Here is a 17,225-nt window from a genome sequence, read left to right on the forward strand (position 1 = left end):
AGACATATGTCACCATACCCAGCTCATTTTTCTGTGTTTTTGCTAGAGACAGGGTTTCGCCATGTTGCCCAAGCTAATCTTCAATTCCTGAGCTCAGATAATCTGCTCACCTCGGCCTTCCAAAGTGCTGGGATAACAGGGGTGAGCCACCACACCCAACTAGTTACCATTTTTAAAGCCTCCTCAGGTTTGATTTCTTGTGATAATAGTCCTTTGCAAGGCTTCTTTGCTTTGTTTTTCTCTAGTTTTATAGCCTTGATTAAATTCAGATGCCTGGAAAAAGGAGAAAACAATCCACACAGCGAGCCCTCTGAAAATGTATCCAGCTATTTGCCTCCAGCTTTGACCTTGCTCTCCTAGCCTATCACAGGGTTTAGTCGTTGCACAGTTGCAATTAATCATCTGAATAGCTTTTTCTTCTTTGAATATTCCTTTATTCCCTTTTAGGGCAACAGCTATTTTGGCATATTTACCACAAGAACTTCTAGGCACATCGTGTTATGAGTATTTTCACCAAGATGACATAGGGCATCTTGCAGAATGTCACAGGCAAGGTAAGCTGGGATGTATAAAAGATCTTCAGTTTAAAGGGTCTCCTTGCTTTTAGACTCGTCCACATGACCTCCCAAGGAAATCTGTCACTGGGGATGTAGGAGTCAGTCAGCCTAGGATTCTTTAGGTCAGAACTATCTGTGCGAAGAGGAACCTGATGCCTGCAGGCACTGTTTATCCCCTTGTAGATGCCCTCTGCTGACTGCATAGCAGTTTTCTGTACATAGGCAATGGCAGTTTCTGAAAGACATCTCTTGTTCAGAGGATTTTCCCAGACCCATAAAGATTTAGTATGGTCCAGACTGATCTGATTCTCTTTTCCACTCAAACTTGCACTGCCTCCTATATTTTCTGTTGACTAATGCTGTGACCCCACGTGCAGCCTCCTGAGAGAGACCAACATTGACCCCTTCTTTCACTGTGTCTCCACCAGATCCTGTTCATTTACCTCAGACATACCTTTCCAAAAGTCTACTTTTTACCATCCCTACTGTCATCGCCCCGGTTCAGGCCTTTGTGCCTACCTGGAGACCTGTGATAGACTTCTCAGAATCTCCCTGCTCCCTCCCACCCCTGGTTCATTTTCCACAGTTATCTCACTTATCTCCAGATAGGTTGAGCCTGATAACATCAGGCTGCTTAAAAACCTCCTGCCTTTAGACTCAAGCCCAAATGCCTTTGACAGGCATGCAGATGTGAGACCTTCCACTTCCTGGCCCCAGCCCACCTCCTCAGTTTCAGTCCCAATTCCTGTCTGCAGAGGCCTGTGCTCCAGCTACACCGACCACCTTACTGGTCCCTCCCCCACCAGACCCTGCTGCTCCTCAGGCACTGCTGGGTTCTTCCTTCCCTCCTTTTCTTGGCAAACTTGTGTTCATCCCTCCAGGCTCTGATCTGTTCTCCTTGTGTAGTCTTCCCTCACTCCTCTCCTTGAGGGCAGAAGTCATAGCCTGTCTCATCTTCTATCTCCAGTGTCTGGCACATGAGAAGTGCTCATTACATGTTTGTTACATGAAAAAATGAGTTTGAATAGGTGAGTGGCCTCTGTTAATTTGGATATTCTTAGAAATGAGATAAGTTCTGTATTGCCCTTGGGCTTTGTGATGGGGACAGAGCATGATGCTTTGGACAGTGCCTTCTCATTTGCTGGTGGACATGTTAGAGCTGATTCCAGTTAGATATATAACATGAGGTTAGTAATTCCCTACAGCCTTAATTTCACAGACTATGGAAAATTCTGACAGCTTCACAAATGAATTGAAAGGCCCTAAGTTAGACCCTCACAAACAACCTATTTCCTAAGTGTTGACCATGGGGTTTCCTTGGCTTACTAAAAAGCATGTCATTGGAACTCAAGTACCTTTAATATTTTGTGTTGGATGTCTTGTTTAATACGTTGGTCTGAGAAAACAACAATGTCCATGTTTTATTTACATTTTCAGTTTTACAGACAAGAGAAAAAATTACAACTAATTGCTATAAATTTAAAATCAAAGATGGTTCTTTCATCACACTACGGAGTCGATGGTTCAGTTTCATGAACCCTTGGACCAAGGAAGTAGAATACATTGTCTCAACTAACACTGTTGTTTTGTAAGTACTTTTCCTATATTTGAAGCTCCCCTTGCTCCAAAGAGATGCCTAAGGCTCCTTATCTGGGAAAGGGGGTGCAGGCAACAGCCAGTATCACATCCTTTAATGCCATCTTGCTAATACCTATGAAGTTCAGGATTGGCAGAAGCTGGAAAGGATTGTTAACAAAGGACAAGCGTCAGTGCTCTACCATGCAGGCCCCAGCTTATGAAATTGCTCCAGGAAACAGCAACCCTTCCTTCCAGATAAAGCAGCCAGTCTTTGAATTCCACAGGCCTGGCACCCTAAGGCATCCACTTATGCTGCTATGGAGGAAGGGGTTGATAATCCATGAAAGGCTCATGCAGGCACTAGCTCACACTGGCCTTGGCTGAGGATGGGAGGTCTCTGTGCCTACCAGGCAGGGGGCCCAAGCATTGGCAGCTGGAATGCCATCTCAAAAGGCCTCTACCTGCTAGATGAGCAGAGGGAGGTGAAGGAGCCTTTCTTTGGTCAGGCCTGCTCCCCACTCTTCCTTTCCCATAGCGTCCAAAACCCTACCTATGGTTAGAGCTGCATGAGGGGCCAGGGCTGGGTGCACTGCAGGCTGGCAGGAAGAGGTGCTGTAGTGATGGCACTAGGTTACTGCAGCCACCACCTCTGCTGAACTGCGTCCCACATGTCTTAGGAAGGCCCAGGCAGGGAGTGGGGCCAAAGACTGGGATGCTATCCATTATATTATCAGTGAGGAGACCTGTTCACCCACTCAGACAGACATTTCATTTTCTGGCCTGTCCAGGTCCAGAGTGGACACCGGACACCTTGGCCAAGTTGAAAGGTGTATGGTTCTGAGCAGGCCTGACTCACATTTCCTTATTGCTGGGATGTTCACAGAGCCAACGTCCTGGAAGGCGGGGACCCAACCTTCCCGCAGCTCACAGCATCCCCCCACAGCATGGACAGCATGCTGCCCTCTGGAGAAGGTAACTATGTGCTGCTGGGGCCTTGGAGCTTGCTCTTGAGAAGCTTGGGGTCAAATATCTTTCCCAAAGTATTCAGGGTCCCCTCCATTCCTATTCTGTGAATCAAGGGAGGCCTCAAGGGGATGATGTGAAGATCTCTCCATGAATGCTGAGGACACTGTCATGTCACTTTCTTTGTTGAGCTGGAATACTAGGAGCTTACTGCTGCCCTTCCCAAGGCTGCCGGCCTGTGGAAGCCCTTGAACTCGCAAACTCCCTGCTCCTTTTGTGCCTTCCTCCTGTGTTGTCCAGTGGCCATGATGTGAAGTGCTCTTTGGTGACTGTCACAGACTCCTGTATTTGGCAGGAAGGTATCTGTCGGCACCAGGGTGTGTGCCATACCCAGTGGGCTCCCTTCTCAGGCTCAGCCTTGGCCCTGGCCCCTACTGTCCACACTGGACTCATCCTTCCTGAGACCATCCCCACATGCATGGCAGCAGCCCCCATCAATGTCTCCATCAGTCATCTCAATTGATGACTCTCACATCTACATCTCCAGCCCCAGTCTCTCTCCCAAGCCCCAGATCTGTCTCTCCAAATGCCTCATAGACAGAACCACCTGAAGTCCCAGAGGCACCTGAAATTCAGAATATCCCAAACTGCTTTTCTATACTCCCCTACTTGATTGGTTGTTAATGCCAGAAACCTGGCTGCTGTCTCTCCCCCACTGCACCTAAATGTGAAGTCTTAAACCTTCTGTCTCTTAAACTTTGTCACCACTGTTGCCACTTCACCCTCTTCATCTGCTACCTGGATTATTGCAAATCACTTCACAATTCAAGTCCCACTCTTACCACCCCATCCTCCATTGTAGTTTATTCTTCCTGCCGTGGACTTTCTAATAACCCAGATCTCGTTTGTGCCTTTTCTGTGTATTGTACTCTGGCACTCCTCATTCCCTTGTGGAAACTGTCCAAATTCATTAGTATGGCATCCAGGAGGCCCCTCATGATCTGACTGGTACCTACTGCCCCAGTTTCATCTATCATGCTCTCATCATCATTCATGATGAATTCCTTAGAATCTCCCAAGTTTTGTCCTGCCTTAGTGCTCTTGCACATGTTGGTTGCTGTGCCTGGAATGCTTTCCCCACCTTACCTCTCTGCCAAAGCTAATTCATACTCATCTCTCAAGACTCAGCTTGGAGTTAACTTGTTCTAGGAGCTGCACCTGGCCCCAGATGAGTTGGTTGCCTCATGCTTGCCTGTCAAACTTACTACATTTTGCTTTGTCCATTGGTCATCTTGTTGGTTTCTTTGTTAGACTGTGAGCTCCTTGAGGGCAGGGACTTGTCTCTGTAACCCTGGCACATACAGTGATCTTCAATAAGTGTTTTCAGTGCATGATGGGAAAAAACTGGCCTCGGATCCTAGAAGGAAACTTGAGGCTTTTCCTGTTAGAATGCCTTTTCCTGACAAGCTGTGGCCTGAAAGTCCCTCAAGGTGCAGCTCTGATCTTGAACTACTAGTGGATCATGGGATAAACTGGTTTTACTTTAATACGTAATAGCATTTCTTCCTCAGTTTTCCCCTTTCCTACTCTCAGATTCCTTTGTTGTAGGTGGCCCAAAGAGGTCCCACCCCACTGTTCCAGGGATTCCAGGGGGAACTCGGGCTGGGGCAGGAAAAATAGGCCGAATGATTGCTGAGGAAATCATGGAAATTCACAGGCAAGTAACACCTTCTAGTTCCTCTGTTAAACCAGTGGTTCTCAACCCAGGGCAATTTTTTCTCTCAGCGGATATTCTGCAATGTCAGGAAGCATTTTTCATCTTCACAGCTGGGTGGAACATTGCTACTCATCCTATGGATAGAGACCAGGGATGCTGCTTGCTAAACATCCTGCAATAAACAGGGCAGTCCCCCTTCTACCCACCTCTAGCAAAGAATTATCCAATCCAAAATGTCAGTAGTGCCTAGATTAAGAAATCCTGCCTTAAATAAAGAAGCTAAACCAAAATAGGCCAGAGCTAAAGAAAATACTTAAGGAGATTTAACTTTCTTACAGCTCAAGGAGCTTCCCAGTGCAGACGGATGTATCTTTACTTTACAGCACTGCAGGAGTAGAGCGGTGAACCATCAGAGTGATCTGGACCTTAATAAAACATTCACTTATTTCAATCAGAGAGCTGCCCAGGGTTAGTAGTAGATACCAAGCAGATCAGCTAGTTATTATTAGCTGTCTTGGGGGAGACTTCCTTTCCAAGTGAAAGAGAAGGAGCTTAGAAGCAGTACACCTGGGTTTGAGTCCTGGGCAGGTCTCTCTACTTGGCTCTGCTGAGACTTACTTAACCTCTTGCTCTCTGTTGACTTAAACCATAAAAAGAAAGCACTGTTTCCCAAGGATTGTGTTAGGATTGTGAGGGCACTCAGGAAAAGTTCCAGGAACAAAGCCTGACATATAGTGACTGCTTAAAAATCAATTAAATCTGTCTTAAAGAGAAGTCATTGAGAGAAGCAGTTATCCTAAGTCTGACCAAATTTGGGAAATAGAGAAGGGGGTAACCAGATTCTTCAGAACGCAACTTAATGTAACATAATGATAAGAAAAGGAGGAAAAGACTGCTGCCACTGGATTCTCTCAGGAGAATTAAGAGGCTGGTCTGTTTTTCAACTGGCCATAAAGGGGCTGTTATCCTCATAGGTAACACAGTTCTGTTTCAACCCCACAGGATTAGTGGGTGTGACCTCTGCATCAGGAAGGAGATATGAGGGTAGTGTGCAGTGTAATCAGGTTTAGTCCCTATACTTTGCATTTTCATACCCTATACTTTGCTTGAGACTATCCAAGAACAGTATCAAACAGTCCTTTACTGCAGGAATCCTAAAATCTTTTAGAGGTCGATTGTCTTTATGATAATAGGGAAAAGGGAGAGAGGGCATCGGCCAAAGCAAGCAAAGGAGGAAAGATTTGAACTTGGCCTTAGCCAGGGTTTGTAATGAGAGTGGATGTTCCCTCTAGAAAAGCCAGGCATATTCTTGAGTGGGCACGTGAGTGGTAAGTTCAGGGTCAAGAAACAAGCTACCTAACTGCGCAGTCTTTGTGTAGGAAGGAGCCACAGAGCTATGATGGGAGACTGTTAAGAAACCCAAGAAATGACATTGTGCAGTTTGGACTGGAAGAAAACTCTAAGACCTCATTTGTTGTAGGATGCTAAACAAGCATCCAAAGTCTTGTGTTACGCTTTGTGGAAGTTGCATTGGAATAGGGAGAAATGAAGGTGGTCATGTTTGATAACCCAGGAACGAGGCCTTGTCCTACAGAGGTGACACTGCCAAAAGAGAAATCAATAATCTAAGGTCTAGGGTTTCATAATGAAATCAGGAATGATGAAACGGCAATTCCAAGATGAGAAACCTGGGAAAATAGTGGTTTCATAGACATAAGTAGGAAAAGGTGGGGGACACTCAGTAATTTTTCCATAAGCAATTAGCAGACATTTGTGCATGCTGAGAATACATGATATATAGTTGTAATCTGCCATTAAGAAGCTTATCCAGAAAGAAAACTGGTTCACTCACAAATCTAGAGAACTAGGCAGTACAAGAACCAAAAGACTTATGGGCAGTGGAGGAGTGTTCTCGGGGTCACCCAGAAGCTGCATTCATCCATGTAGAAGCTGAGAGTCCTGTGGTTACACAACTGGCATCACACTCTCCCTAAACTCTAGCTGCAGTGCCAAGCAATGGCTTCTTTCCTGAGGTCCTTCAGCCTGACAAGTATTTGGGTGGATTTACAGTTCTAAGTCTTCCCTTCTATAAATTATCTGAGGGATATGCTAGATAAGAAAGGCTGGGACCCATTTTTCATCAACTGCTACCTTAGAAGGCTCCTCTTACTGTTCTTTCTACCTTTTAGACACTGGTGCCCTCCATATCCTAAGAGTATTCACTAGCTAAACTGTTTGTAGGGAAGGGGATAAATTATTTGCTGTGGATCAAAGATGGAGGTTGAACGCAGATGGTCTTCTCCAACTCACCTGGATTCTTTGAGGAAATAAAACTGGCCACTTACTTGAAATTCACCACCTTAATGCAGACTTCAATCCAAGGACTTTGTCCGTGAGATGCTTGACTTTAGGGACTACATTTTAGATCAGGTGCCTGTAGAACAAATCCAACTTGTCACCTGTTTTTGTAAATAAAGTTATTGGAACACAGTCACACCCATTCATGTCTGTGGCTGCTTTCAAGCTGCAGTGACAGAGTTGATTGAGCATTTGTGACAGAGACCATGTGGCCTAGAGAGCCTATTTTCTGGCCTTTACAGAAAAAGCACACCAAACCCTGTCTAGATCTTCATCCCCTTTCTCACCTTTACCCCTTAACAAAACACACACACTCCACTGAAAAAAGAAAAGGCAGTGTAATTCTCTTTTCTGACAGGATAAGAGGGTCATCGCCTTCTAGCTGTGGCTCCAGCCCTTTGAACATCACGAGTACGCCTCCCCCTGATGCCTCTTCTCCAGGAGGCAAGAAGGTAAGACTGATGACTCTTAGCCTAGGTCTGAAATGTTGGGGGTGGGAGTATGGAATTGCAACTGCGATTGCTGAAACAAGTTGAACTACTTTCTCCTTGAAATAAATACATCTGTATGAGGCTGGGTACAAAGCATATTCGTAGGGCTAGGGAGGCTTGCTGACATCCTCAGAGGCTTTCTTCCATGTGAGTGGAAGAACGGAGAAAGAATAAGAAATGGGGAACTGTCAGTTCATTTAATTGAGGGAGCAATTAAAGAGTTCCCAGAGGGAAAGATTATTGAGTACCACACATAGAAAAGTTTCTCATTCTCTGCTAGGAGTTTTCAAGGGATAAAATATTAGTGTCTAGGGCAGGCACTGGAAACAGCAATACCACCAGCAGTGCTTTGGAAATCAAGCCATGCTTTATAGCTGCAGAATACTTGGGGATCTGCTGTCTGGGGGTTCCTGTAGTGTATCAGCCCTCACAAAGAGCTTGCTATAAGACTACACTATAAATAGGTTTAGGAACCAGTCATTTGTTTTCGTCTTTGTCAGAGAACTTACAAGCCAAGGCCCATGTTAATCAGAAATCAGAAATCTGTTTATACCGCCTGATGTCAGTAGAGGTTAGGACAGTTCAAAGGCCAGCATTTTGGACACGATGGCTTCCTTCCCCATCTCCTAAAACACATACAAAGAGAGAATATTAGGAATTTACATTGGCAGGACTCCTAAGGCACAAACTATCAAAAGTAAGGCAAGGATTTTCAAAACTGAGCTCCCCAGAGGTTTGTTCATGTTACCAAGAACTGTGATGTTACCAGGTGGGATGGGTGTGGGGGTAGTTGCTAAGGAGAGAGGGTAAGGGCAGAAATCCTGCTTCTACAAGGGCAAGAATACGTCTGTTTTATATAGGAATCTGCAAACAATTCTATTTGAAAAAGGGATTTGCTCCTCCAAAAAAGGTTGAAAGTCAACAAATTAATGGGTAAGACTACATGGTAAGAGAGACCTGGGTCCGAAGCTTGGCCTTGCTATGTGCTAGTTATGTAATTTTGTACGACTTTCAAACTGTAGTTTTCTTTATAATGGAGCTAATATTGGTTAGGGTAGCCAGCATCTTTGCACATGAGGTCCTATTGTGAGGTAATGTATGTGAAAGTGCTTGGCCCAAAATACCACTGATAGATGAAGTCTGGGCTTGGTATCCTGCATGCCCCACGGCCCCCACTCCCACTGCTTGCCAGCTGTCTTCTTAGCTGTTCTTCTATTATACCTCCAGGTCCTTTTTGCATATTGGATCCACCATCTTCTTAGGGTGGTCTTCCAGTCTCTGCTTCTCAAGTTAACTTTTAGGGACTTGACTCCTGGTATTACTAAGGATTCTAGTTCTTGGTTTTGAAAGGTTATCACTCCAGAAATGGGCTTAAATATTACTTAAAGAACTTTCATATACATTATCTCATCTTATCCTCACAACATTATAGTTACAAGATCCAGGCTCCTCAGCGTTCATTTATAAGTATGGCCCCAAACTACAATCTTGGGCTCATGACTTCCAATTCTTTTCACATCAACAATTATCAGAAATCAAAAGCTGTGCTCTGCTTCATAAAGCCCCACCTATTTTTGAGGCATTTATGAAAATTCTTCCTTTTCTTTGAACTTATAAAAATGGATCTGTGAGAAGAAATTTGGATGTGTTCTCTCATGAGTTCTGGACAGCAGGACTTACAAGAAAAGCAGCTTAAACAAGACAGTTAAAACTGACAGCAGTATTAAATGGTGCACCAGACCCAGCCCTTTCCAGTCACTTTCAAATTTGGCAGGTCCAAAAATGAACCATTTAGCCTGCAGTTGTTTCAGTCAGGTTCAAGCTAAAAAGGACACTGAAGTGAGCCTCCATAGGTCCCAGGAGAGTACTGATATCCAGAAGCACTAAGGCAAATTCAGATAAAGCAGCAGTCCTACAAATGTCATCTGCAGTCTTTTTCCAAAAAGTGGGGGCACAGGATCCCGTGTGCCCCACCCCCCACCCCACCCAACACACACACCCGGCTTGCTGGCTGTCTTCTTAGCTGTTCTTCTATTATGCTTTTAAGGTTAAAGCTATTTTCTTAATAATGTCAAAACATTAGTTTGCTTTTCCCATCACATCCATCTTTTTCTCTTATGACAAAAAAATAAAAAGTTTAAAACCAGTTTTATTTAAGAATGTCCATCATGTCCAGGTATGGTGACTCACGCCTATAATCCCAACACTCTAGGAAGCTGAGGCAGGCAAACTGCTTTGAGTCCAAGAGTTCGAGGCAAGCCTGGGCAACACAGAGAAATCCCATCTCTACTAAAAAATACAAAAACTTAGCCAGGTAGTGCACCTGTAATCCCAGCTACTCAGGGGACTGAGGTGGGAGAATCACCTGAGCCTGGGAGGTCAGGGCTGCAGTGAACAGAGATTGTGCTACTGTACTCCAGCCTCGGCAACTGGAGTGAGACCCTGTCAAGGAGGGAAGGAAGGAAAGGAGGGAGGAAGTGAAAATGTCTGTAATTACTTTTATAAAATTCGTAAGTACACATCTTTTAATGCACTGCGACAAAACAAGAAGTATGCATGAAGAGCTTGTGCTACATACCAAAGTATGATGTCTGTCTCAAAAACCATTTGTGTGATTAAGTTGTAAGCTGAGCTGCGTGCTATTTTCATTGGACACCATTTTTATTGTACATGGTCATTCAGCTTTGGGTATTTAGAAGACATTTTCTTGGAAATGAATGAAGTGAACCTGTCACTTCGAGGAAAATGACAACATTTGTTGCTGGTGATAAAATCTGAGCTTTCAAGTGAAAATTGGAATATTTAGAAAACCTGTATCTGCTACTTTGAGCTTGAGATCTTCCTAAAACTTAAAAAAATGTTTTTGATGAGCTAGGGAGTATTAACAATGTTGATACTTTGATGCTCTATAATGCAATGTGTAAACACATAGAAGATCTGCATAACTCAGTGAACCAGTATTTTCTAACCAATGCAAGGTATTTCAAAATCATGCAAGGGTAAAAGATCCATCCTAAGTACGAAGATTATTTAATAGAGTACAAAAAAATTCATTGATATGGTTTCAGATTCAGATTCCACATTGCAACTTACCTTTAAGAGAGTTCTACGTGTTAAATTTTGAAGTGGTATAAAAAAAGAATACAATTATTTGAAAAGTCTATTAAAATAAGCCTCCCATTTCCAACTACTTATCTGTGGGAGGTCAGATTTCCTTCATATACTTGAAGTCATATCTAAATAGACTGAATGAAGAAACAGAGGAGAATCCAGTTGAAAACTACTAAGCCAGACATTAGATTTGCAAAAACGTAAAACAATAATACTCTTCTCGATAATTTGTTTTGGAAAATAGTTATTTTTCATTAAAATACTGTTCATTATTTTTATTAACATGTAGTGGGTTTATTACGTTTAAAAAATCTATTAGTTTTAATTTCAAATACAGTAAATATTGATAAATACAGCCTACATAAGCAAAAATTCTTTGGAGTCCTCAATAATTTTTAAGAGTGTAAAAAGATCCCTAGACCAAAACTTTGAACTGTGGAAATAACGTAAGTTATAATGCCACCTACTGGCAAGGCCTGAAATCACTGCTGCTCCTGAAATTAAGCAGCTACCAAACTGTTTCCTCATGTATATCCAGATAGGTATCAAAGAATGCTCTTCTTTGAGACTCAGCCAGGGGAAGCATCTGGGCGAGTGAGGGAGATTTTGAGACAGAATCAGAGTTCTGCTACTGAGTAGCAGTAATAATTCTCCCCAGTGGCCTTTCTTAAGAACTTAAACCACAGGTTACTGAAGTTGGCACCGGTAGTACAAGAGATTTACTAAGTGTTTTGTTGTTTGACTCCTTAGAACTGTGTCTCTTCACAGCTTGTTAACTACTTCACTTATTTCTTCTTCAGAAATATCTGTCACTGTAAGATGTTTTATTATCTTACAGGGGAAATGCCTAGTTGGGTTCATTGAAGTTTAGGTATTGGTCCTAAAGAAGTATGTGGGCATCATGATTCCAGGCAGTTGAAGACTCTTGGGATTTTATTCAGCCTTTAGGATGCCTTGGTGGGCTCAGTAAAATGAAGAGAAAAGAATAGTCTGGGGGACAGGTTATTTTTTTTACTATGACTGTGTCTGTCTCACAGTTCCTTGTTTGAAATCATCCAATAGAAAACTGAAGCCATTTGAAGCTTCTCCCCACCCCACCCCACCCCATGCATTTCCAACATGCTTCATTTTCCTTGTGGCACTGCTCATGAGAATGATCAAAACTTCATACTTCCCTCCTTCTGTTTGTAGATTTTAAATGGAGGGACTCCAGACATTCCTTCCAGTGGCCTACTACCAGGCCAGGCTCAGGAGAACCCAGGTTATCCATATTCTGATAGTTCTTCTATTCTTGGTAAGTGGCATTATTATTCGTTTCCATTGCAATGAGCTTGCAAAACTTCTGACATAAAGTCGGTTTTAAGAACTGAATTGTACAAAATAAGCTAATCCTAGATAAATTTAATAGGAACAGAATAGAAGTTTAAAATTTGTTTAAATCTCTAAAAAGTTGACTTCAATGTTTTGAGTTTCGGTGGAGGTCCAACTTTGTGCCTAGAACTCAAGAGGAGGCTACAGCAACCTAGACATAGGCTTTCTGCCATGTGGGGCATAATCTCTTCAGAGAGAGGGCTAATGAAGGTTCAGAGATAATGCCTAGAAGGGTGATTAATAAGTCTATCAGAAGGTATTAAAAGTCATTAAGTGACAAGAGTTTGTTTTTCCCATCACATCCATCTTTTTCTCTACTTGTCTTTCTAGATTTCTTTTTTCCTAAACTCTATTTGCCTTTCTTTTTGTAACTCCTCTTAACTGGTTATATCAGAATATTAAAATGAGCTCAACTCAAAGATTTTTAACATTTAAGCCCTTTGTACTTACTTCTAAAATGATTTTAGAAGCTCCTTAGAGCTGTGCCAACTTCACAGCTGAACGTGACTTATTTCTTATGTATTTTTTAAAAATTGGTGCTTTCCTCTGAAAAATAGCAATAAAAAAAGATAGCCATGCAGCCCAAAAAGCAGCCTCTCACCCTACCATTAAATGTAACTGTATAAAGTGTGCTTAGGAATTGCTAACAATCTAAATATGCTTTTTAAAAAAATCACTGACCAGTCTTTATCTCTTCCCACAGGTGAGAATCCCCACATAGGTATAGACATGATTGACAACGACCAAGGATCAAGTAGTCCCAGTAATGATGAAGCAGCAATGGCTGTCATCATGAGCCTCTTGGAAGCAGATGCTGGACTGGGTGGCCCTGTTGACTTTAGTGACTTGCCATGGCCACTGTAAACACTACATGTTGCTTTGGCAACAGCTATAGTATCAAAGTGCATTACTGGTGGAGTTTTACAGTCTGTGAAGCTTACTGGATAAGGAGAGAATAGCTTTTATGTACTGACTTCATAAAAGCCATCTCAGAGCCATTGATACAAGTCAATCTTACTATGTGTAACTTCAGACAAAGTGGAACTAAGCCTGCTCCAGTGTTTCCTCATCATTGATTATTGGGCTAGCTGTGGATAGCTTGCATTAATTGTATATTTTGGATTCTGTTTGTGTTGAATTTTTTAATCATTGTGCACAGAAGCATCATTGGTAGCTTTTATATGCAAATGGTCATTTCAGATGTATTGGTGTTTTTACACTACAAAGAAGTCCCCCATGTGGATATTTCTTATACTAATTGTATCATAAAGCCGTTTATTCTTCCTTGTAAGAATCCTTTACTATAAATATGGGTTAAAGTATAATGTATTAGTTAAATATTTTTAATAAATGTTTCCCTTGTTCTATAAATACTGTTCACATTTCAGATAATTAGAAAAAAAATTCCTACATGTTGCAGGGCAGGAGTATCAGTTTCTACAGTGGATGTTTAAGGACTATCTATGCCAGTAACAGTAACATTTGTGGTGCTCTTCTGGCCTTCATAACAATTCTGGGACTTGCATAATCTCTCCATGCTACTAGCTTAGCTGTGTTGTTAAAATAGTTCATTTCTAAATTGTTGCAATTTTAACATGTTAGAACAAAGATGTTACTGCTAACACACAAACTTCGAACCCTCTGAAATTATAAATTCAAGATTATACTTAACAAATTGGCCTCTCTACTGCTGTACCTAATACTACTTCAGTTGTATAGTAAGTGACCCCAGTCCCAAAGCACCTAAATATTTGATTCCTGCTTGAATTAGACCACAGAATATTTACAATAGCATTTGCATAATTAATTTGCTAAGCAAAGTAGCATGGTATAATGGAAAAAGCACTGAACTAGTATGAGAAACTGGCTCTGAAACTTAGGATGACTATATGACCTATTTTGCCCTTCATATCAAGTTGAACTAGAAAATACTCTTTTCAGCTCTAATATTGTTTTGTATATATAGTATATTTTATAATTAGTAGGGAATTTAAATGCCTTATCACATATATACTAAGAGTTCCTTGAGCTACCATTTGATTTCTAATAACATTTATACCAACGAGACAGGAAATCATGAGACTAAAAATATAGTCAAGGTGGTTATAAATCTGGTCAGAAACATTAAAACAATGGAATTTTATTTTGATGAAAAACTCGAGTTTACAATCATTGAGTAAATGAAGAGCAAACACTTCATTTTCCTATCCCATAACTCTTAAGAAAAAAAGCATTAGTAAATAAATATCTGTGAACAGATTAAGGGTAAGGCAGACTGGATAATAAACCACCTCTGACGTTCACACTCCCTGCATGTGAGTCACTCTAAAGGGTGAAATGGCACTGGAGATAACTGAACTTATAAGATCTGGGCATTAAATGTCATCCTGATCATTCAGATAAGCCCAAGATAAATACTTTTTGCTCATCAAGGGCAGCAAACTATACAAATTTTACTGGAGGAATACTTTGACAGAAGCACTTACTTAAGTTATATTGTGCATCACAACTATAAAATGGCTTGAACATTTCTATTTAACCACCATTTATAAAGTGCAACTATGTAATATTCTGCATTTTATCTGGGGTGTGATGATTATCAATCCAAACTGAAAGTACCCCAGCTGCCAATTTCCACCACTTTTGAAAAGACCTAGATGTGTGAAAAAGGACCATCCCCCATACAAAGAACCAATTTCACAAACCTACTGGTAAACAAATACATTTATATAATTGGAACTTCAAGATGATAGAGTTGTACTCATTTAAAAAAACCATTCAGCTACCTTTGGTCTTTAAAAAAGCCTACACTGCAATATCCTAAACATTGTTATGTGCATCTCACAATGAAGAAGAGTGGCCTTGCAGTGCAGAATGAGGAGAGTACAACGTCACTGTGAAGAGTAGCATGCTATGGTTTCAAGGAACATCAGCATCACAGCATTGGATTCTGTGCATCAGGATCAAGGTCACTATTGCCAGAAGGGGGATGGATAGGGAGAATGTCCAGCTCATCCACTTGTGGAGTTGGGTGCATGACTACCAGCTGGTCTTGGGGAATGTCTGCCGCAGCTGCTGCAAGGTTGGTGATAGATTTACTCTTTACACACTGAAAGTCTACATGCCGACTCTTTCCTTCTTCCTTCTCCCAGGACATTCGAATAAAGGGTCTTTGGACATAGTTGTAGATCACTTCTGGGCGGCCTCCAGGCCTTTTCTTTACTTTTTCTTTGTAGGTAGGATAACCTGAAAGAAGAAAAGGTTTTAAAAACTGAGGATACACACACACACCCCCCTCATCCAATTTTGCCTTAGAAAGGTTTTTCTGCTATAGATCCTACAGAAACAAAACAAAGAAGGGACAACAATATTCTATCCACCTACTCATCAGTTCAAGAGCCAGAGATGAAAACTCTACTGATATAATTCACAAAATCTTCTGTCATTTTTTTCAATTACTCAATACACCAACCACCAAGAAAACATTCTTCAAGTAGGAGTATGTTGGAGATGAGTCCCCAGTACAATAGTATGGAGCAGATCTTGGAGCTATGTATCTTTTGTTTGTTTTGGGGATTTTTTTTTTTTTTTGACACCGAGTTTCTCACAGGCTGGAGTGTCATGGCATGATCTTGGCTTACTGCAACGTCTGCCTCCCAGGTTCAAGCAATTCTCCCGCCTCAGCCTCTAGAGTAGCCAGGATTACAGACATGTGCTGCCATGCCTGGCTAATTTTTGTATTTTTAGTAGAGATGGGGTTTCACCATGATGCCCAGGCTGATCTTGGAACTCCTGACCTCAAGTGATCCACCTGCCTCTACTTTCCAAAGAGCTGGGATTACAGGCATGAGCCTCTGTGCGTGGCCTCTAGCTATGTATCTTTATAATCTCGTCACAGGATTACCTGGCCTACAGGCCTGTAATTTATGCCACATTAGCTTTCTAGTTTCCTTAAACTTACATCTCATCTTTATATTGCTCTGAGTTTTTTCTTTCCTTTTTTTGTTAAATGGAAAAGCTGTACAGCTCTCCAGGTGGTTCTAGATAATTCTGCATCTACATCAGCAAAGCCAACATTTTAACCTCCCGTATCACTTTAACATTACTACTCCCAACAACCAAGCATTTAATTTAGAGTCACATTTCCAAAGCAGGGTTCCCTGATTAATAATACCTAATACTTTCCTCTTTTGGAACATAGTCACTGAAAAGTAAGGACAACCCTAGATTTGAAAAAAAATTAGTTATTTACTAGTAAGGCCATTTCTCCAAAGATAAGCAAAGAAAATATTACGGACTCCTTCCCTCCTTTCTTCCAGTAAGAATTACTTGTTTGGTAGGGGGATTGACAAACATTTTCTGTAAAGGGCCAGAGTAAATATTTCAGGCTTGTAGCCACATGGTTTCTAATAAACCTACTTCACTCTGCCCCTGTAAAGTGAAATCAGCCACAGAGAATATGTAAACAAACGAGCATGTGTATGTTTTTCTTTCTTTTTTGGAGCTGGAGTCTCTGTCACCCAGGCTGGAATGCAGTGGTGCTATCTCTGCTCACTGTAACCTCTATCTCACGAGTTCAAGAGATTCTCCTGCCTCAGCCTCTCAAGTAGCTGGGATTACTGAAGCCTGACACCACACCCGGCTAATTTTTGTATTTTTGGTAGAAACAGGGTTTCATCATGTTGGCCAGGCTGATCTCAAACTTCTGACCTCCAGTGAGGCTCAGCTTCCCAAAGTGCTGGGATTATAGGTGTGAGCCACTGCACCCAGCCACATATGTATGTTCCAACAACACTTAATAAAAAATGCAATGAGCTGATTTTGGCCCATAGACCAAAGTTAGAGCATAGTTAGAATCAGAAAAACAGAATGGTCTCACATAGTAGGGGATCCATTAATGATTACTATACAAGTGAATGTATGTAGGCATCGTTGGTAGCTAGTACAAATAGTCATGTGTGGAGTATGTGTGTATGTGGTGGGGGTGAGATAGGTGCAGCAGGTGAACAAAGCTAAAAAATCTAAAAACCTGTAGAATGTCTTCATTTCATACTTTTGATCAATTACCCTCTGAAGGCA

The 17,225-nt window shown here is 41.7% G+C and overlaps 2 protein-coding genes across 85 annotated transcripts in view; one reads left to right on the plus strand and one right to left on the minus strand.

Annotated features, from left to right (window-relative positions):
- BMAL1 (basic helix-loop-helix ARNT like 1) overlaps positions 1–13,517 on the plus strand; it is a 110,273-nt gene extending 96,756 nt beyond the window's left edge. For 26 of the 50 annotated variants that reach the window (XM_035265846.3, XM_078340559.1, XM_078340574.1 and 23 more), the window contains 7 exons: positions 448–554; positions 1,995–2,145; positions 3,019–3,107; positions 4,692–4,815; positions 7,532–7,625; positions 11,967–12,069; positions 12,850–13,517. In XM_035265846.3, coding sequence (XP_035121737.1) covers positions 448–554; positions 1,995–2,145; positions 3,019–3,107; positions 4,692–4,815; positions 7,532–7,625; positions 11,967–12,069; positions 12,850–13,010 — 829 coding nt within the window. In that variant the 3' untranslated portion in view covers positions 13,011–13,517. The remainder of the gene's footprint in view (positions 1–447; positions 555–1,994; positions 2,146–3,018; positions 3,108–4,691; positions 4,816–7,531; positions 7,626–11,966; positions 12,070–12,849) is intronic. The other 24 variants (XM_035265856.3, XM_035265858.3, XM_078340579.1 and 21 more) reach the window with 1 other exon arrangement.
- A 741-nt stretch (positions 13,518–14,258) lies between these two features.
- Positions 14,259–17,225, minus strand: part of BTBD10 (BTB domain containing 10) — a 75,653-nt gene continuing 72,686 nt past the window's right edge. For all 35 annotated transcript variants that reach the window (XM_035265878.3, XM_078340595.1, XM_035265874.3 and 32 more), the window contains one exon: positions 14,259–15,392. In XM_035265878.3, coding sequence (XP_035121769.1) covers positions 15,082–15,392 — 311 coding nt within the window. In that variant the 3' untranslated portion in view covers positions 14,259–15,081. The remainder of the gene's footprint in view (positions 15,393–17,225) is intronic.

The sequence above is a fragment of the Callithrix jacchus genome, chromosome 10 (genome assembly GCF_049354715.1).
Source record: "Callithrix jacchus isolate 240 chromosome 10, calJac240_pri, whole genome shotgun sequence".
Taxonomy (NCBI): domain Eukaryota; kingdom Metazoa; phylum Chordata; class Mammalia; order Primates; family Cebidae; genus Callithrix; species Callithrix jacchus.